Below are 22,080 nucleotides of genomic sequence, written 5' to 3'. Positions count from 1 at the left end.
AAAAAACTGAATATATCATAGTAAATCTTAGGCCAGGTCTTACTTTTTATTGTTTGGTGTTGTGAGGGAAGCCATTTTCTCAGTTTCTTTCTGTTTCCTCTGAAGTGCTGCCATCCGGGCTCGGCCAAGCTCAATCTTCTTTCTATAATCACTGTGGGCAAGATTAGAAAATGACAATTTATTTCCTACTAAAGGCAACATTGACCATGAATTTTGTTGGACAGTTAAGCAGATAAAGCAAATGAAGTAATATACTTATGACAAAAGAAAACTCACTCTAGTCTTCTTGACATTAAGCTGGACACTAAATTTGAGTTAAATCCATTTAAACCTTTGAAAGTACTTAAGCTGAAACCCTTGATCATGGTGCAAGGGCAAACTGGGGCTATAACTCTGTTTAGTTAAGCTGGATAAAATGAGTATTTTTAAGTAAGACTTGTTCTATACCTACTTAAAGCCAGCTTGTTAACTATCTACTTAAATCCAGCTTGTGCACTAGCCAAAATGCTTCAAAAACTAGCCAAAATGCTTCAAAACATAGCCAAAATGCTACATAAATAACCAAAATGCTTCAAAAATATCCAAAATGCTTCAAAACATAGCCAAAATGCTTCAAAACTAGCCAAAATGCTACAACAATTGCCAAAATGCTTCAAAAACTAGCCAAAATGCTTCAAAAATAGCCAAAATGCTACAAAAGCAATCAGACAAAATTTTAAAGTGGCCTTGTACTGTACTTTTAGCATAACAACAGTTGGTAAAGGACAGCGTATCAATAATTAATCAGAAGTCTTTAAAGAACTGGTCAAAATAAAAAAAATAACAATTTGTCCAGAAATACATCCAAGGGCAAAACTGACACCAGTCGTTTGTGACGCTGATGTCAGGTTGAGTGCATTAGCACTTCCTTTCCCTCTTATATATTGAAACAAGAGGGTTCATGTGTAGTTCTCATGCATTGGAAGCAAAAACCCCAAATCATTTTTATGAAAATGTAAAGCAAAGTAGAACAAAGGTAGCTCACAGCTGCAACTTTTGTTTATCTGAAGATTCCTGTTGCTCTCTGGCTTCCAGGTCTGATAGGATTTTCTGAGTTTCCCCCAATTCCTGCTTAACTTGCTCCCTCTCCTGGTAAACAAAAGATGTTAAGTATAATTATAGATAAGCACATTGAATATTACAAGCTAACTGAAGTCACTCAAAAGAACTGACACTCTACTGACCAATAAGAATTTCCAAAAATGAAAGATAAGACCATTTCATCTTGTTAACTGCAGCGCTGAAACCATCTCAGATATTCTTAAGAAATAGCACAATTTTCAACATGGCTGCTGTGGTTGCCACATTGGATGTAAGATCTTAACATTCTTCACAAATTTCTATATTACTTTTAACTAGTGCTGTTATGATTAATGGAGTTGGTCAAGCAATGGACACTTTAAGTGAAATGGACCATTAATAAACTATAATTTATGTGACTGATTTGGTCCAAAATCAAGTTCAGTGCCCTCTCCAATGATTCAGACATTAGGCTATTTGAAAAGAACTCTCTTTGTGGTAAGACATGATGTAGAAAATTAATTATTAATAACAAAATATCACTTGGTTATCAAAATTGATGATTAGCCATGAAACTGTAACAGATTCTAACATTTCTTTCAACTGCCCAGAAAACACTACATAGGTAATTTTTGATACAGTTGTACCTTTTCCATGGCTGCTAGTTTCTCTGCATACTGTTTATTCATCTGTTCAGCATCTTTTCCTGTCTTTACAAGCTCTCTAATCAGCTGCTCTTTCAGCCTAAAATAAAAATATGAATGCAGTTTATTATTATTATTATTATAACTGAAAAGTAAGAATTCATTCAATAGTTTAATCATTTATGTCAATTTAAAAGCCAAATGCTTACACTAGTTAGTACTAAGGAACCTCTCATCTTTCACTTCTAAGTTTAAATTTCAGTATCACTAATATTGTTTAAAACGTTTTTTGTTTTGGACAAAGAATGCAGGCAGCTTCTGATGTCATAAGGCTGAACAGCAGTGAATATAACACTCGATTTAAAATTTTGCAGTTCCATGTATAATCTCTGGCAAAAGGGTTTTTGTGTGTGTGTGTGTGTGTGTGATTTGGATTTTTAACATAGCTTTAAAACATTTTCAATCATATTGCTAAGATGTCTGCAGTGTGAAAATTTATAGTGATGTCTTGCACTGGGGCATCATGCCGTAGACATGTAGCATGATGTCCCACCCAGTCACATGATCCTGACACCAGGTCGACCAGTCCTAACACTAACCTCTTAATGCTGAGCACCAAGCGAGGCAGATGTTAGTACCATTTTTTGTAAGTCTTTGGTATGACTTGGCTGGGGATTGAACCCACGACCTTCCACTTCCAAGGCAGATACTCTAACCACTAGGCCACCGGAGCGGTCCACAAAAGGGTTTACAATCGTCCATCCATAGCTGATACTTTCTACTGTAATCTCTGGTTTCTTCTATGTCAATGACCACATATGTGATTACACCACAAAAATTGCTGGCATGATTATACAATCAATATAATGTACACAGAGTTACATTTTGTTCTTCTCACATGACAATGGTGTTATTAAAGCTAATAAATGAAAATCATTTTAAAAAATATTTCATGTTGCAACACACTTTTAGACACCATAAAAATCACACATAATATAAGACTGACATCCAAACATCCAAATGTGACTGAAACTTTCAAAGCTGTTTTATTAAACTCTTCTGAAGATTTATTGTTAATAAAATAACTTTTTTTAAACAAGGGATAAACTGAATCTTATAGAACAAAATGGACAATTTCTATCTTTTATGAATTTAAAACTATGATTCATTCAATCAGTTTTGTATATTACATTTCATAGAAGCTGATGAAATTGTGATAGATAACTGAATTTTTCTCATGTTCTCATTTACAATGAATCATGAATAAGTACACTATTTCCACTGATTCTCTGCATAAAAAAATAATCCATGTGCAGATTACTATAAAAAACATTGAAACACTGTACATTTTCCAAGCATTGTTTAACAATAATTTACACTGCTTTTATGTAATGGAAAAAATGGTGACAATCAAAATTGTGTTTGGCAGCATTTATTTGACAATAAAAAGGCCTGGACTTCACTCCTTATACCTTATATTAATGGCCAGATCTCTAATTTTTGTGTTTGACTCCAGTATTTTGAGCTGGGCCTTTTTAATTTTCTTCTGAACATCTGAGTTGGGTGGGATGTCAGGTACATTCAGATCTGCATTGCCCTGGATAGATCTGCTGCCTCTTATTGCTAAAATTAGAAACAATCTATCAAAAGTAGGTCAAGTAGGTCAATGCAATAACCTACTGGTGGATAAGAACAAATTTAAAAAAGGTATTTTGAATGCAAATACATTGTGTAAAACCTGAGGTTTTGATAACAAAATGTTTGGTAACTATATTTCAGATGTATGGGAAATACGTTTATCATTTTTCAATTCATTACCTTGATGAACGTACAGAAGGATTGGAACTTCTATAATTCTGGGAAACAAATGCAGTTTTTGGTAGTCACATAACATTACTCTTGGGCTTACAAATATCAAAGAGAAAAAAAAACTTATCACAAAATGGTTAACTCAACTGTAAAATTATTATTAAGGTAGAAAACAACCATTGCTGATATGACCAGATTACATACGGTGAATATTATTATTTCATTTTCATTTATGGTGTACCCATCTTATCACTGAAAAATTTTTGAAGATTTTTTTTTTATTCCATTGAACCTTGGACTGACACAGCGAAATACCATTTCATGTGCCTCTACAAGCAAAGTATCAGAAAATGAAAAACCAAAACCTAGAAGAAGAGGTGGCTATTGTGTTCCTCATAACATAATTACCTACCATGGTCCACACACTGGATTCAAATGTTTGAGTGAAGTGACTTCTCTCCCCAACCAGATTAGGGCAATGCAGTGGAAAAGTAGGGAAACGTAAGTGAAGAGAGGCCAAAATTTATAATAATCATATCAGTCATTTAAATAATACAAACTTAAAGACATACTCAAATGGAGTTTACACAGTTTTAAAATGTTCAAAGTTTGCTTTGGGAAAATTGTTAAATGACTTTATTTTTGGACAAAGATGGTAACTCCAAAAACAGTTTACAATTACAAACAGGTGAAGGATATTCCTCTATTCCTACCTTTAAGTGATTAAATATGAAATAAACTCGTATACCTCTGCTTGCAATCAGCCACAAACCATCCCATCATTAAGCGACAAATTAATTAGTTCTTTGAACTTTATGCATAAATTTCAGCACAAATCTCCTACCTCGTATATTTGAACGAGAATGCAGACATAATCAACAAATATCAATAATGGCAAATACTGAGAATTCTTTCCTTCTAAGAAAAAAGATGAAAATTTGCAACTGCAGTTTTGTGGGACAGCTAGGATCAATCCATTTCCTGCTGCACCAAATACAGTGAATTCTCCACCTGGCATTGTAAACCATGGAAACAGATGGTCCTCTAGCTTGAGTCATGTATTTGGCAAACTTGCTTGAAAACTAGTTTTGGTGAATATATCATTTGATATGAGCCAAGCATGAAAGTACAGGATTAAAGAGTGCTGTACATGAAGAACATTCTGTGATGTAACAGTAGATTACTTCTCTGCAGTAATTTCATTTGATTGTCAACCAACATTTCATGGAGATTAATCAACTATGATCTCTGTGGCCACATAGGAGCCAAGAGGATAAGATGTGCCTTTTCAGTCTTATCTCTGTGAGACAAAGAACCTGACAGATTCTACAATAAGGTAGAAAGGTGTAGTGATACAGTCAATCTTACAGTTTATTATTCAGCTACAATGCAAACAAGTCTACCAATGGCCTTTCCCACAGATAAAAAGGTGTCTCTGCCACTGATTGGTGTAGATCATTCCAAGAGGACTGAGAAGATTAGGGAGAGATCTTGTCGAGTCACCTCTCAACAGAGAGACTGATAATTCAGAAGGGCTCTTCTGAGGACATTGCACATTTACCAGTTGTCGAAAAATTGGAGGATGTGAACCCCAGGAATCATAAATGAGCTGCTATTATGCCCATTACTGTGGTGAAAGCTCTGGGAGTGGAAGCTAGGCCAAAAGGAAACGAAATCAAAAACATGTTTCCTGTGGGCTAGAAAGCTGGCAATGCCAAAGATAAATATCCTATGGAGACCTCCCAGTCATTGGGCCTGATGGCACTTTTGACTGAGGCAGTTATCTCCACCTTGAACTGCTCTTTCTGAATGAATTTTTGTTTTAAGGGGAAAGATCAATAATGAGTCAAAACTCCACTCCCACCTTTGAAGCTAAGAAAATCTGGAAACCAAATCCTAGTCTTCTTATGTTCTTCACCCTCTTCCCTGGGAGAATGGGACTTCCTGACTTGTTTGTCATCCGATCTCCCTCAGCAAAGACAACACTAGCCCTCTGATTATCTCTCCCTGGCAAAAGGGATTGGTAATTCCCTCTCGATATCAGAGCTAACAGGTGACAGTTCCCCTCCCCTTCCCTTGATAATGAGGCTGGAAGAGGCAGGGAGGATCTAGGGCAGGTCTGGTCAGATGATTCATGAAGCCTCTGAACTCAAGCCCAGTTCCAGAGTAAAGTGTTCCCTTGCCTCTGAATTCAAGCCCAGTTTTAGAGTACAGCCATCACTTGCCTCTGACCTCAAGATCTGTTCCAGAGAAAAGCCGTCCCTTGCCTCTGACCTCAAGCTCTGTTCCAGAGAAAAGCTGTCCCTTGCCTGCGACCTCAAGCTCAGTTCCAACCTTATGAACTCAAGTAACAAACTTTGGTATTGCAACATTTCAAGTTTTTAAAGTTCTCATGTACCTCCTATAAATGCATGAATCTGACCTGTGATTTTGAAATTCTGGATCAATCCAGAAACTGTTCACACTAGTTATGATACTCACTTTCTCTACTTATCCTGATCTCTGGTAGGTTATTTTCTTTGTTCTCATTAGTGTCCTTTGAATCCTTTTTGGGACCCTTTTTGACACGAAATGTCCCCTTCCTCTCAAACTTTCCTTCTTCCTTTTCTTCAGCTCTGTTACAAATATATATAATTTAAAATTTACAGAAATTCAGCTTGTAATAATTTGTGTCATTAAAGGAGTTCTGAAAATCAAATGTATCATCATCAAGAAACGTTACCATTTTATTAAAATCTGACTGTTTGAACTGATCACCAGCTGGAATCTAATGGTGTTATGATTAATCAAAATAATCAAGGAATCTGGATAAAATGAAAGTGGTTGAAAGAGCAATTAAAAACTTATGATGTTACACTGTTACCTTATGTGACCTTGTATTAACACATTTAACTTTGTGACATCATAACATGATATTGCAAAATATCTATGACAGGAATAGGTTTATGAAATGTCTTACAGAGGATGTCATTTGACAAATATATAACCTAACACAAGTGTTCATTTCATGCAAAAATTTATGAAACCAGCAGAATAATTTCAACCGTTTGCGAGTCTTAACTTTTGCTAAAGATTTAAATCATCAGTAAATTGTATTAATTTTAAATGAAAAGAATGCATATGTTATTTATAACATGATTCAGTCATTTATTTTCTATTCAATACAATAACATAAAAGGTATAGTAATTTTACGACTAGAAATGTGTCCAACAGACACAGATGCTCCACCAATATGATTCAAATGATAAACAAAGTAAAAAAACAGAACCAAACCGTTGTTTTTTGTTTTTGTTAGAAAACTCTTAAAATCGAAGTGACCTACATCATCTTAATGTAAAGCCTCGTACTAAATTTACTTTCAATCAGTAAGTCCTTCAAAAGCTAACAATAAGGAATTAAATCTGCAATGAGTGGGAAATTATGAGACATGAATTAACTCAACTGCATGGGACAGGCGTGTTACACTATTATGCAAACACCATAGATATGGCAAGGGCATACAATGCAGCTACCATGTCTGAGATCTTATAATATTTCCATTCAGTACTTAGGTAAATATGAAATATTGTATGATCAATTTGGGGCCTTGATAGTGCAGTGTCAACAAGACAGCTCTGTACCATTGTAGTCATAAACATAACCCTAATTTTATCACGTATAAAAAGGCATGTATGCCCGTTTAAGATTGGTGGATTCCTCTACGTACCACAGTATCCTCAGTTTAAATGACTCCTTTATGCTGTCAAGAGAATGCTGACAATCAAGGTAAAATATACTAAGTTTAAATAACACCCAAATAAGAGACAAAACTGCTTACCCTTCTTCCTCCTCTACTCCGTCCACCTCATCGGATTCTACAGACCCGTCATCACTGAACTCAACTCTGAGAACCTCGTCCCCATCTTCGAGTCTACTGACTAGCAGCTGACTCCGTGCTCTGAAACTCTTCATAACACGATCCAGTGTGAAGAGAGCAGGGCTTGTTTTGATGTTACGGGAAGGTGGCCGAAGGTGGGAATAGTTCTGTTGATAAAAAGGACATGCTTTCCTGGTTTTCATTCATAAGATATATTTTCCTTCCTTTCAGAATAATATAGATTTCAATATTAACTCATACTAATACTACCACTTTACCAAATAATACGTTATATTCTTGCATTTTCCCTGATATAAATTTCACCCATCTAAAGTATCTGAAAACAAACATTCTTACTGGGAATTGAATGGTGGCTCATGAAAATCAATTACAGTATCAATGGCTGCACACAAAATAGTCCTCTTAAAAATGGATACTGACAGACCAGCTTACAGAAGTTAAACCCTCCTTGAAACTGGTTTACAAGAAAACTTTGTGCAGCATTTATCCAACGAAAAGCTCTGATGAACCTTCGAATATATATCTAGAAACAAGAGTCCCTCAAAGGGTCTAATGCTAAACTGGCCCAATTTCCAGAAATACAAAATAAGGTGATTTCTTCCTTTTAACAGCTGAGGAATCAAACTATCTTTTTTTTCTTCAGCAATAACATAGCTGCTGTGGTGGATATATTGGATGTCATATTGGCAATATGTTCCTTTAGGACCTACAAAAGCAAGAGATCATATTTTCAAGATTGCTGCCATGGTGGCCATACTGGATATCATATTGGCACCATTTCCATTTAGGACCAACCAGACATCATAAGAGTCTTTTGGTGGAGGCACAATATCAATATAACCAGACATCCAGGAGATGTAGCAATAACAAGATATGTAAGATGGTCATTGTGGCAGCCATAATGAAAATAACATTGGCACCATTTTCATTTAAGACCAACTAGACATAATATAAAATCTTTCAGTGGAAACTCCACACTGAGATGATCACTTAATTCAGAGCAGTGATAATCAAGATGGCCACCACATGGCCATATGCAATGTCTAAGCAGTACCATTTAAATTAGGACCAACTAGACATCATAGTTTTCAAGATGGAAGCTGAAGCAGCAATATAAAATTTGCAAGCAGCACCATTTTCATTTAGCATGAATTAGACATCATAATTATTTCTCACATAGGACCAACCAGACACCAAAAGAAGTCTTTAAGTGAAAATCCCATGATGATATCATCATCCATTCAGGAGGAGTAGCAATAGTGGACTTCAGCTCAACACCAATTGCATTTATGACCATCTTGAGACACAAGAAGTCTTTCGGTAAAACCTCATGTTGATAAGATCATCTGTTCAGGTGGAGTAAATGATAACAAGATTTTCAAGATGGCCATATATCGAACATCAGATTGGCACCATTTCATTAGGATCAACTAGACATCATAACAAGTCTTCAGTGACAACCACATCTGATATGTCCATCCATTCAGGACCAATAGCAATAACAAGATTTTCAACATGGCTACTGTGGTGGCTAACTGAATGTCCGAGCAGTACTCTTTTTATGTAGGCCAAACTTGATAATGGGATGAATATGTGTAAAGTTTCATGGATGGAGGTATTTACCCAAAAAATTGCTCTTAAAATTGTTTTACAAGAATTTACCACAATATTTAAATACAGATGATAGACTTACCATCAAGCATGGTCTTATCATGAGGAAAGATAAAAAGGGGCAATGGATACATTAAAAAGGGATGTTTTTGTGGCATTTCCAAACTATGTACACCAAGGATGGCTATATATGAAGCATTCTTACAGCATCTGACTGTCTGTTGAGATGTACTGGCACAGATTTGGGGCGCTGCCTTGTGGTGGGTGGGGCACTAGCAGTGACAGCTGAGTCATCCAGAACATGACTTTCTCCAATAAGGGTAACCTAAATGAAAACTGTGTGTGTCAAAAACAGTCCATAAAGCTCTAGAATGTAATGCATTCAACTTAAAATACCATACATAATCATATACAAGTTAGATTCGAATGCAAACTGCTGAGAGCCAGATCTGCCATGGCATAAAGTGCTGGCAGATCTGGGTCTATGCAGTTTGTTGAAAGTAATCAGTAGAACAAACAACACACACCCTGATCTGCCACTGCATTATGTGATGGCAAATCATGGTTCATATTGCTGGCAGTCGAACCTAGTTTATAAGTTTGCATATGTATTAACCTTATAATAAATATGTTTTTATTGTCAAAGAGCATCAAGTAATGTATTCTCTTACAGATATAAGTGTAGAATGAAAATCTTAAAAGTCTAAGCAACAATTTTTCTTTTATAGAATTTTAACCTACTAAACAAGCTATAAGGAAAATTAGAGACAAGGATTCATTGGAATACAGTGTCTCACCTTTTACAGAATTTTAACCAAGGACTAAACAAGCTATAAGGATTACTAGAGACAAGGATTCATTGGAATACAGTGTCCCACCTTTTCTACGAGTTATGTGCTTGCAAGAAATATTTTAAAATTGGCTTGCACAAAGTCTTTAACATTGGCTTGCACAAAGTCTTTAACATTGGCTGCACAAAGTCTTTAACATGAAGTTCATGCTGCCAGGCAACACCATGCTCACTATAATTGCATTTTCTTCAAAAAAAGATGAGACAATATACAATGCATTATTAAACATAGATTTTATATATATATATATATATATATATATATATATATATATATATATATATATATATATATATATATATATATATATATATATATATATCTTTGAATACAAGATTTGCTCAAGGGTTCAAAAACACTAAGATGGTGAGTCTTGTCCAGTGCTGTTGTAACATTTTTGCCCACAAGACCAAATAAGCCTTGTATTTGAAGTCACCAACCTGGTATTTTATTTATTCTGTGACCTTATAATAAAGATAAAAGTAAAGACATGCTTCCATTTCAACTCTGGTTTGTTTTATCACAGTCTCAGCTTGAATACATCAATGCACAAGAAACAGAATATTAAACAGCTATAATGCCATCACATCACCATCTAAATCAACATATGACATGAATGGAATTCATAAGAACATACTAAAATATGTAAATACACTGTCAAACAATGAATCACAAGTGATTACAATTTTAAAAAATCAATAAACAGACGAGTTAATTTTGCAAAAAGGAGACATTGAATAAAAAAAAGAAATTGCAAAATAGTACTATTTAAAGATAAAGCACATGGTTCTCTGTAAAAGCAATATGTTTACTTTCTTGGATCAACACTGGATAATGTGCCTCAGCAGGTCAATTAGTTGTGTATTTGTTCGTATTATTTGAATCTTGTATTGCACCAGAAAAACAAGAAATATAGCCCAGATCTGAATACAAAGTTTGTGATGAAAATTGGAGATTCACTGATTGACACTGAATAATATGAACTGTATTCATGGGAGGATTTTTAACTGTATAGATGGACTAGTGGTTAGTATACTGAAATATATTTTTTTGTTCAGTGATACAATTTAAGTTTATGATAGGCTGCATTTTTTATGTCTACCAATTTGAATTATATGTATTGAAGGCATTGTTATTAATTGTGATTTTTAAAAAATGATGATGTTGAACACTTGTGTCTGGAAAGCAGGTCAAAATACAAACTGTTATATAAGTTATTTTTTTCAGCTAAAGAACTTTACTTTTTGTCACAATTTTAAGATTTGTATTTAGGTTTTAATATAAGTTTCATATATTTAATCAATGTATTGTGAATATATAAAGAAATGCAGGGCAGGCATTTGGAGATAAAAACAACAAACAGGTAATACCCATCACGGATGTCAATGCAATTATGATGTAAATTTATAAGTCAAAAAGGTGCCATAACTCTGCAAACTTTGTCTAAAAATGGTGCAAGTCAAATCTGACATGGGTCTTTATAAAGTATAGCTTTACACCAAATTTGGTTTATGCTCCATTAAGCCAATTGAAAGTTTTTTTTACGGATATGAAATTTGTGCCAGATATGACAGGACATGACAAATGACTTGTGGGTAAAACTAGATGTCACCTATCCTCCATAAATATGACAGGAGCATAAAAATGATTAGAATGAAAGCCAATAAACAATAATATTCAATGATTAATACCAATATCCATTTTTTCTTCAAAGCAACCAATTTTGCATTGTGAGCGCATTAGTAAGTAAACAAATCATATGTAAGTAAATTTCCTGTTCTTTTATCTTACAACTTCCCTAGCCACTGGTCACTGATTCACTTCATTCCACATCAACCCTTGGCACATGTAGATAGAAACATCATTCTGATCAAGTAACCACTTTCAGATTAAAGATTTACTGCTAACAGCAAGCAAAATCAAATAATCAATCAGAAAACTCATTATGACATGGACCACTCGGATGCGGAAGGTTGTGGGTTTCGATCCCCGGCCGAGTCATAACAAAGACTTACAAAAATGGTACTAACAGCTGCCTCGCTTGGTGCTCAGCATTAAGAGGTTAGTGTTAGGACTGGTCGGTCTGGTGTCAGGATAATGTGACTGGGTGGAACATCATGCTACATGTCTGAGGCATGGTACCCCAGTGCCAGATATCACTTTAAAGCTACATTAAAAATCCAAATTACACACACATTATGATATGTTAATAGGTATTCAATATAGTGACTTTGCTAAATGTCAATATGACCTGACTCAAAAGGAAAACTTGTGTGTGAAAGGTTTAAAATGGAGAAACCTACATGCGAAACATGTTGTTGTCCATGGAAGCTGCTGCAATTATATGCTGAACTATGTTAAATTTAAAAAATAGAATGGAAAAAAGTGAACAAACTCTGCAGAATAGCAAGCCACAAACAATTATCTTATGTTGATAATGTGCAATAAACTAGAAACATTGGCATCGAACATGAATGCCCTGCAGGTGAAATTGACTGCAAAAGTGATCAAAACACAAACCCTAAGTTAATGCAGTATAAAATGCAAGTAACTGTGACCTAATTTTGGAAGGCAGGTGTTGCACTTACCAAGATACATCCACACACAAAACTGCATCACTCTGCAACTAATAATACCTGATAAACTGACCTAAACACAAAAGCTAGCAAAAGTGTGACAGATTCTTATGTTACATGTTTAGGCTCGAATAAACAGTAACACAAGAAAGAGTGAAAACAACAAGCTTTGGAAAATATAACAAATAATTTATTTTCCTGGAAAAATACTGTAAAAATGAAAAAATATGAGAACTTACAGTTTCCAGAATCAAAACCAAAATTAATACAAGAATAATCCATGAATAAAGATTTTGCAGTCCAAATATTGAAATGTTCTAATGATTTCAAGTTTGAGTCCCGACGAAGAATCCAAGATGGAAGGAGATGACGTATGCTGTAGCCTGTACTGTGCTGATGTCTACATTTCCTTGTACAAACACAATAATTTATCCTCCGGTCTTGGAAATCCAAACAGAATTTTCAATAAATGTCCTTGTTCAAGAATTCTGTATGAATACAATATTTCCAGAGAAACTAACTAATCTTTCAGAGTCCAAATAATCTGGAGAAAAATTAACTAATAACTCAAAAACCCAAAAGTTCATTTCTTGTCACAATAGAAGAAAATAACTTGACATCAAGTGTTCATAAGCCCTGGACTCTGAGATCTCTCTTTCTAAACATCACTATTAATACTAAGTATTTCTCAATTTCACATGTTTACATGTAAAAGTCACATAGTGCCTGTATGTCCTTGATAAGAACCAATCATTTTACTCCAGGAAAAAAGTTGTTTACTTGACCCTCAATCAAGGCCAGGAACTATGTCAAAAACAGAAGCAAGTGTTTCTATTATTAGGTATCTAAGTTAAAACTCAGGTCAAACTGAATTTTCTGGAAAATATCAAATTCCTAGTAAACAAAATTACATTGTATTGATATGTAAAGAAAATAAAAAGATTCCAAAACCCCAAAACAATCAAATCAAATCAAATATAAATTAAATCTAATATATGTAACAGAGATGCATGGACTCGAAGACATACAGATAGATGAAAAATGGGAATGCAAGAAGCCCTTCCACATTTGACAAAGCCATACAAATAAAATTTATACTTTATAGAAATCATACAAACAAGAAAATCGGGAAGTATTGCAAGAAGTCACATTGAGACATGACTGATTTCTTTGCCCAATGGTAACAACAGCTTCATATTTTGCAGCTTTAAAACAAACCATTATATTTTGCAGTACTGTTTATACTCACTCAAAAGTCGAATCTAAATGCAAACTAGCACTGACCCAAATCTATCATGGCATAATGCACTGGTCAATCTGGGTCTATGCAGTTTGTTAGGAGTAATCAGAATAATAAACAGCATAGATCCTGATCTGCAGGAATATTATGTGATGGCAGATGAGGGTGTATGGTGTTTAGAGATGGACTTAACTTATATGTAAACATTGTAAACAAGAGAAAATTCAGAATCAGAATAACCAGCTCTATGCCAATCCTTAGTTATTTTTTGTGCCACACAAGGGTGATACTGTGCAAAGTAAAGTTGTGTGTGAACAATATTCATCATAAAAGGGACACTTTATTAACGACAAAGAACAATAACCACGATTTAGAAAAAGCAAGCAAATCCTGTCAGCTCCTACACGTGCAAAGAATTCTGCTGAATGTTATGTCTTGCCTGCTCCACATTATAAGATCAAAATTGAAAACAGTCATTAGAGAAAGCAGAAGAAAAGTAATCACTGTGACATATTTCTATATGTATTAGCCACTTAAATAAAAGCACTTGAAAACAAGTAATCACCGTGACATATTTCTATGGGTATTAGCCATTTAAATAAAAGCACTTGAAGAAAAGTAATAACTGTGACATATTTCTATGGGTATTAGCTATTTAAATAAAAGCACTTGAAGAAAAGTAATAACTGTGACATATTTCTATGGGTATTAGTCATATAAAGAAGACACGTAAACAGTGCGCCATACTTCCATAGGTATTAGCCATTTAAATAAAAGCACTTGAAGAAAAGTAATAACTGACATATTTCTATGGGTATTAGTCATTTAAGGAAAACAAGTAATCACTGTGATACATTTCTATGGGTATAAGTCATTTAGCGAAGACAAGTAATTACTGTCAGATATTTCTATGGGTATTAGTCATTTAAGGAAGACAAGCAATCACTGTTACATATTTCTATGGGTATTAGCCATTTAAAGACAAGTAGTCACTGTGACGCATTTCTATGGGTATTACCCATTTAAATAAAAAGAACCTGAAGAAAAGTAATCACTAGGACATATTTATATGGGTATTAGCCATATAAATAAAATCATGTGAAGAAAAATAATCACTGTGACATACTTCTATGGGCATTAGCCATTTAAATGAAAGCACTTGAAGAGAAGTAATAACTGTGACATATTTCTATGGGTATTAGTCATTTAAGGAAGACAAGCAATCACTGTGACATATTTCTATGGGTATTAGCCATTTAAGGAAGACAAGTAATCACTGTGACACATTTCTATGGGTATTACCCATTTAAATGAAAAGAACTTGAAGAAAAGTAATCACTAGAACATATTTCTATGGGTATTAGCCATTTAAATAAAATCATGTGAAGAAAAGTAATCACTGTGAGAAATTTCTATGGAAATTAGCCATTTAAAGAAGCAATGATCATGTTTAATGATTGCATATGAAAATGTGTCTCCAAAATGGAACTGTATTTAAAACTTATTGGAACAAATAAGTAAGTATGGGACAAAAGACACTGTGACTTACTTTTGTTAACACTGAAAAGTATTTTCAACATGCGCCCTGCCACTGGATGAATAACACAGTATGTGCCAGTTGCTGCCCAGCAGTTACCTCAGGATTGTCAACTGTTCTAAATTCTATGCAGTATTTTTATTAGCTGCTGACTCAAAAGAAAAACATATAATGTAAGGTATATTTTGTGTCAGCAGCTAATAAAAATACTGCACAAAATATACTGCACAGAGTGAGCAGCTAATAAAAATACTGCACAAAATATACTGCACAGAGTGAAAAATAAGTGATAATCAAGCTGTAACTGGCTCCATGCAGCAACTGGTGGTGCAGACACTAAACATCTTGCTTATGCCTTGTTGGTGAGACAACACCCTAAGAATTCTGCAAAAAATAGGTCTAGCCTTTTCACCTGCGTCACAAATATGTCATGTGCACATAACTAAATTATGAAAAAATCACAAATTACAAAGTGTGACAATAATCTTTCCAAGACATAAGGACTTAAAAATATACAGAACATATGTATATTTAAATGACATTATGTGTACTTTTATTTAATGAACATGTGAAAATCATCCAGAGTTGGGAATAATGTGCAGTGACAGGTGATTACATGTGTATCTTACCTCGCTTTCACGACTTGGTGAAGGCTTCTGATAGAATTTGAAACTGATTACAAAATAATAATTCTGAACAAATTTACAGTACAGAATTGTATATACCTCTCCCTCGATAACTCGCGCACATCAGGGTCCAAAAACTTTGACCACACTATAAGTGAGGTGAGAGTTATCGAGGGACCTATAAAAAAAGCCAAAACCAATAAAGGGATCGATGTAAAGGCAAAAGGGTGGGTGGGTGGATTGGCAGGTTATAGTGTTGAATACTCAATTTATAATCACGCTGAGATTAACTGTGAATAAATATCTCTTCATAACGGTGTACTTTGTTTATTTTTTCCTCATAGAGCAACATTAATTTCAGGATAAATTACAGTATATTGAAGAGATCATCAAAAACATTATTCCATATGGTTTCCATTCGCTTAACACGTGTACCACTTCACACATTGTGTACTACATCACTAATATGTGTGTTGAAATGGATACATTCTATCTAGTTTTATTGTTTGATCCAAATTAGACGTTTTTTTTAATACAAAAGATCGACACTCTTTTCGAGAAACATTGTCGATCGAACGAATGAACGATAGATAGATTTGATTGTGGTAGAAGTAAAATGAAAAAAATCACAGGGGTTAATCATTACCAACATGAATTTAATGTTTCTACAAATTTAAAACGACGTAAATTTGAACATGATAATGCTTGCTGTTTGTGACATGCTTGACAAATATACAATGATGTTGGGCTTTTCTGCGCACTTAAGGTTTCCGTCTCCATTGATGAAGCAAAACACATACCAAATTCGACCAATTGATGAAAATAAAATACAGCAATGCTTACCATTTGAAAAGAGGCAATTGTCACCAGAATATTCTGTTCAAAATAATATTAATTTTGGACACAGGGGATACCACCCCCGTGTTTTCCTGACTCGCGATTTGTCAGCCTATTCTGTGCACAGCATTGAAAAGATGTAATGTTTATCCATCGGGCTACAGAAATGAAATACATTACTTTGAACTGTTTATGTCAGCAATTCAGTCGAGTAATTAGGTCAGGTTTATAGCTAGTTTTACAAAATTCAAGGTAAAAATGCCAATAAATGGCAAGAGATATTAAGCAAACAAAACCGATCTTGTAAAAAAAGTTAGTCAAGTTCAACGTTTTATATAAAAAATAAGCTATTATGTGGAAGAGAAACAACAATGAATAGATGTAATGTGATTACAACATCTTATTAATGGTGAAAAAATTACTAAAGAATTTAGAAACAGACTATATGCCGGGGAATTTCTTGAGAATTTATGTTCTAGTGGCAAGTTGACATGTTGGTTAGCAGACAATTTTGTACGTGTGGGACAATTTCTTGCAGATTTGTAAACCTGGATGAAAATGCAGTATTGTTTTAAGGTATACATTTCCCTCTTTTATATAATGTATTTATTTGTATGATTCTAAAAGATACATAGTAAATCGGATTTTCTGGGTTACAGGTTCAAGAACATCATGGAGTGGGTCTTCATGTTGACATTTAGAAATCACATTTTCATATGCATTTCGAGTCGAAATGCGGGATATTTTTGTACACTTTATGAATATCACTTTCCTGAATTAAAGTACGATCGTTCTTTCTTGATACAAAATGGATTTTTGAACAAAAATAACACGTGATTCAATGTTTACAGAAATGACGTATCGTTGCACAGAATTACCCGATGCACAGAATAAGCAGACATAGTGGTAACTTCACATTTTGAAAAAAATCAGTTAATTTTTTTGTGTTACTCCTTGATTTCTCTGCTGCCAAGAAAATCCCACAGATTTCCCAACTGTATGATCTTTACATAGTCAACATTTTATGTGTCCAGCGACCGTATAAAAATGTGAAACCATTTTCGATTGGTCAAATAAAATGAATTTTGATAATGGTAGTGACCACAACAACTTATGCTCAAATTTGCATGCCTTTGAATTTTTTCTTTGTACCTCCCTTGCTTGATTTGATACAAAAGACATATTCAAAGTGATCAAACAACACAGGTCTCTTTTAACTGATTTTTAATACAACAAACACTTCCACAAGTTGTTGATCAAAACAAAGCCGGCATGTAATTAGGTTCTCACAGAAGTACTCACGAGTTTCGATGTGACGGTCTATTGACTCTTTTCATGTTTTCATTGAACAGAATATGCTGCAATTATAATGTTTACACTGAAAAGGAATTAAAGGATTAGAACGTGACTTTCACATAGCAAGACATTTAATTGGTGTTTATTTCATTCTCTGTTGTCACCTGTTAGCATTTACCAGAAGTTTTAACTGATTGCTATTTCACCAGACTGTTTATTTGTTTTCTATTGACAACTATTTATCATTAAAAAAAACTTACATAATATATTATATCTTATTTAGAACTTGCAAATTTTACAATAAGGATTCTATCTTTAAGGGCATTAATCACCATTTTCGATGATAAAACGAGCGCTGTATCAAGGTTTAATTTACCAATTCTTATCGTAATTTTTTCATGTTCAGCATATTTTAAAGCTATTTAAAATATATTTTATTTGGAAAAAATCGGGAGCCACTCTGGACCCCGCGTTATAAGTGGGATCGTGAGTTATCCGGGCGTCAGTTATCGAAAGGGGTGGTGTATATTAAAACAGTATCAAGTGTACATTTCATATTATAGCTGATTTGTTCATATATAGAAATAAGATTGAGTATTATATACACTCCATACATTTATACACTCCATAAAACTTATCTCTGTGAAGTTACATGCAATTTGCCAGGAAAAATGGAAACTAAACAAAGTCCATATTTTCTTAAACTCTTGACAGGATACATATGTGATAGCCAAAAACTCAGAAACTTTGTCTGTCATTCGTAATCACATCTGCAATTTCTTTTACGAACATAACTGAACAAAAACAAAAAAATATTTAAGGTAAAGAAATACAAAAAAAAACAAAACAACAAATATGGCACATAAATCTAATAATGTGCACCAAGTTCCATAATTCTTCAACAGTTTTGGCGATATGCCTTGGAAAAGAATTAGGGTGGATAGTTAAACAGACAAAAGCATTAAAAGTATTGAAACTACAGAACTGTGTTGAGCCAAATGCACATCTACACACTAGACTAATATATGTAATTAAATTTTACAGAGATATCTGTAAAAGGTTTGGGAGTTTTTGCAAGGAAACTAAAGTAAGGATGGATGGATAGACAGACAAATAGTCAAAAACAGCAAAAATGCTGAAACAAAAGAATTGTGAAAAGAAAAAAGCACATCCAAAATGGATGAATGGATAAACAGACAAATGGATTTAAACAAAAACACTGAAACAAAGGAAACTGATTAACATTACAACTAATCTAATTCATGTACAGTACCACATTTCACAGAGATATCTTAAACAATTTTGCATTTATGCTCTGGAAACAAAAGTGTAAATGATGGATGAACAAAATAGCTGAAAACTACAAATACTGAATCTGAAGTATTGTGAGTAGCAGAAGTATTAATTGGACTACAAGTCTAATATGTGTACCAAATTTCACGGAAACATCCTAAAAATAGGCTTTGGAGTTTAACCTGGAAACAAGTGTGGATTATGGAATGGATTGATGGACTATTGAACAGAAACATGGACAAAAACATTAAAATTTTGAACATTAAAATTGTTAACAGCAAATGGCACAACTGAATCAATTGTTAAATATATGTATCAAGTTTCATAAAGATATCTCGACTGGTTCTGTAGCTGTGTTTCAGAAATGAAAAGTGACAGATGGATTTACAGCTGGAAAAGATTTCTATCATTGATCAACTTCAGTGAGCAGAGGATAATTAAGAATTAAACATGTTTAATAGCTGTACGTTTAACAGCTGCTGACTCATAGGTGTTGGTCCATACAAGTGAACCTAAAAATTGCACCCAACAAAAATATGAAATTTTTATGTGATGGGACATAGTTGTCTGGTTTCCCTTCATGACGGTCAGCCATGTCAGAAATAAATAAAGAACAACTTCCAGTTTAAAGCATATTCATTCCTGTAAAAATGGTAACAAAAATAAAATTTGAACTTTATACTACATTTCAAATGAGAAAATACTTAAAACAGCATCTCATTCTCATCAAATCAGTTCAGAGGCTTGCATCGCATATGCATAAAATAATACTGAAATTTTGTAAAAAGTGTGATAGTATAGCATGGTCATCATATAACACATGTATGGTTATGGAACCCATTATCTGGTTTAAAATGGTTTTAATATTGAACCAAACTCTAAAAAGTACATTAGTATAGCATGGTCTTCATATAACACAGGTATGATTATGGATCCCATTATCTGGTTTAAAATGGTTTTAATATTGAACCAAACTCTAAAAAGTACATTAGTATAGCATGGTCTTCATATAACACAGGTATGATTATGGATCCCATTATCTGGCTTAAAATGGTTTTAATATTGAACCAAACTCTAAAAAGTACATTAGTATAGCATGGTCTTCATATAACACAGGTTAGATTATGGATCCCATTATCTGGTTTAAAATGGTTTTAATACTGAACCAAACTCTAAAAAGTACATTAGTATAGCATGGTCTCATATAACACAGGTATGATTATGGATCCCATTATCAGGTTTAAAAAGATTTTAATACTGAACCAAACTCTAAAAAGTACATTAGTATAGCATGGTCTTCATATAACACAGGTACGATTTTGGATCCCATTATCATGTTTAAAAAGATTTTAATATTGAACCAAACTCTGTAAAAAAAAGAGCACTAATATAACTTAGTCCCTCATATAGCACAATTATGATTATGGATCTTGTTTTCTGGCCAATAGTAGTTTGATACTGTTTCAGTCTCAGCATAAAGAGTCTCACTATAGCATGGTTCCTCATATAACATGTATGATTACATCCCATTTTCTGGATGAAAATATCTTTGTTACCATTACTATAAAGCACCACAGTACAGTATGGTCTCTTGTATAAGACAAGTATGGTTACAAACCCCATTTTCTGGATGAAATTAGTTTTGATATTTATTCAGTCTCAGTATAAAGCACCTTAGTATAGCATGGTCCCTCATATAACACTGGTATGGGTATGAATACCATTTTCTGACTGAAAGTAGTTTTGAAACTTCAGTATAAAGTGCTTCAGTATTACAAAGTCAATCATCTAGTGCAAGTATAATTATGGATTCCATTATCTGGTTGAAAATTAGTTTTGATTTGGAACTAATCTCAATATAAAGTCACTCAATATAACATGGTACCTAATATAACACAGGTTTGGTCATGGATCCCATATTCTGGCTGAAAATAGTTCTGATATTAAGCTAACCTCACTACGAAGACCCCAATATAGCTTGGTCCCCATGTAACAATGGTGTACTTATTGATCACATTTTCTGGACACAAATAATGTTGACAATAAACAAACTTCAGTATAAAACACCTCAGTACATCACAGCCCTTCAAATACCACAAATACAGCTACGGATCCCATTTTCTGTACTGAAGTAGTTTTGACACTGAACCAACTCAGCATAAAGCTATCTCACTTTTAACAGGGCACAATTTTATGGTTGCCCTAGTAAGGAGTTTTGAGAAAGGCACTATACATGTATATAATAACTACTAGATGAATTAAAAAAAATATCATTAAATATGGAATACTTAAAAATGTTTTAAACTATATAACCATCCTTGATGATGATTTTAAAATTCAATAAATTTCTATTATAAAATTCAACATTCTGACAGAACTCTGGATGAATAAAAAATCATGAATTTAAAAGTGTACTCTAAACTTAGTGGTCCTGTTTATCTTTAAATGAGTGTACTGTACACACTGCAGTCCTGTTTATCTTTAAATGAGTGTCTAGAACACATAACAGTCCTGTTTACCTTTAAATGAGTGTACAGTACACATAGTCCTGCTTATCTTTAAACAAGTGTACAGTATACATAGCAATACTGTTTATCTTTAATGAATGTAAACTTAGCAGTCCTGTTTATCTTTAAAGAGTATCCAGTTCACATAGCAGTACTGTTTATCTTTAATAAGTGTACTGTAAACATAGCAGTCCTGTTTATCTTTAATGAGTGTACTGTAAACATAGCAGTACTGTTTATCTTTAATGAGTGTACTGTACACATAGCAGTACTGTTTATCTTTAATGAGTGTACTGTACACATAGCAGTATTGTTT

The 22,080-nt window shown here is 33.7% G+C and overlaps 1 protein-coding gene across 1 annotated transcript in view; it reads right to left on the bottom strand.

Annotated features, from left to right (window-relative positions):
• Window positions 1–22,080, bottom strand: part of LOC149785310 (kinesin-like protein KIF27) — a 168,864-nt gene that overhangs the window by 60,881 nt on the left and 85,903 nt on the right. The window contains exons 18-24 of the mRNA XM_089979203.1: window positions 9,207–9,326; window positions 7,331–7,536; window positions 5,994–6,127; window positions 3,176–3,326; window positions 1,707–1,803; window positions 1,025–1,128; window positions 44–151 (exon numbers count right to left, since the gene is read on the bottom strand). Coding sequence (XP_089835329.1) covers window positions 44–151; window positions 1,025–1,128; window positions 1,707–1,803; window positions 3,176–3,326; window positions 5,994–6,127; window positions 7,331–7,536; window positions 9,207–9,326 — 920 coding nt within the window. The remainder of the gene's footprint in view (window positions 1–43; window positions 152–1,024; window positions 1,129–1,706; window positions 1,804–3,175; window positions 3,327–5,993; window positions 6,128–7,330; window positions 7,537–9,206; window positions 9,327–22,080) is intronic.

Source organism: Sinohyriopsis cumingii, chromosome 13 (assembly GCF_028554795.1).
Source record: "Sinohyriopsis cumingii isolate HCF-2022 chromosome 13, ASM2855479v2, whole genome shotgun sequence".
Classification (NCBI taxonomy): domain Eukaryota; kingdom Metazoa; phylum Mollusca; class Bivalvia; order Unionida; family Unionidae; genus Sinohyriopsis; species Sinohyriopsis cumingii.
Note: the sequence above shows the minus strand (reverse complement) of the source record. Positions and strands in the feature narration are given on the sequence as shown.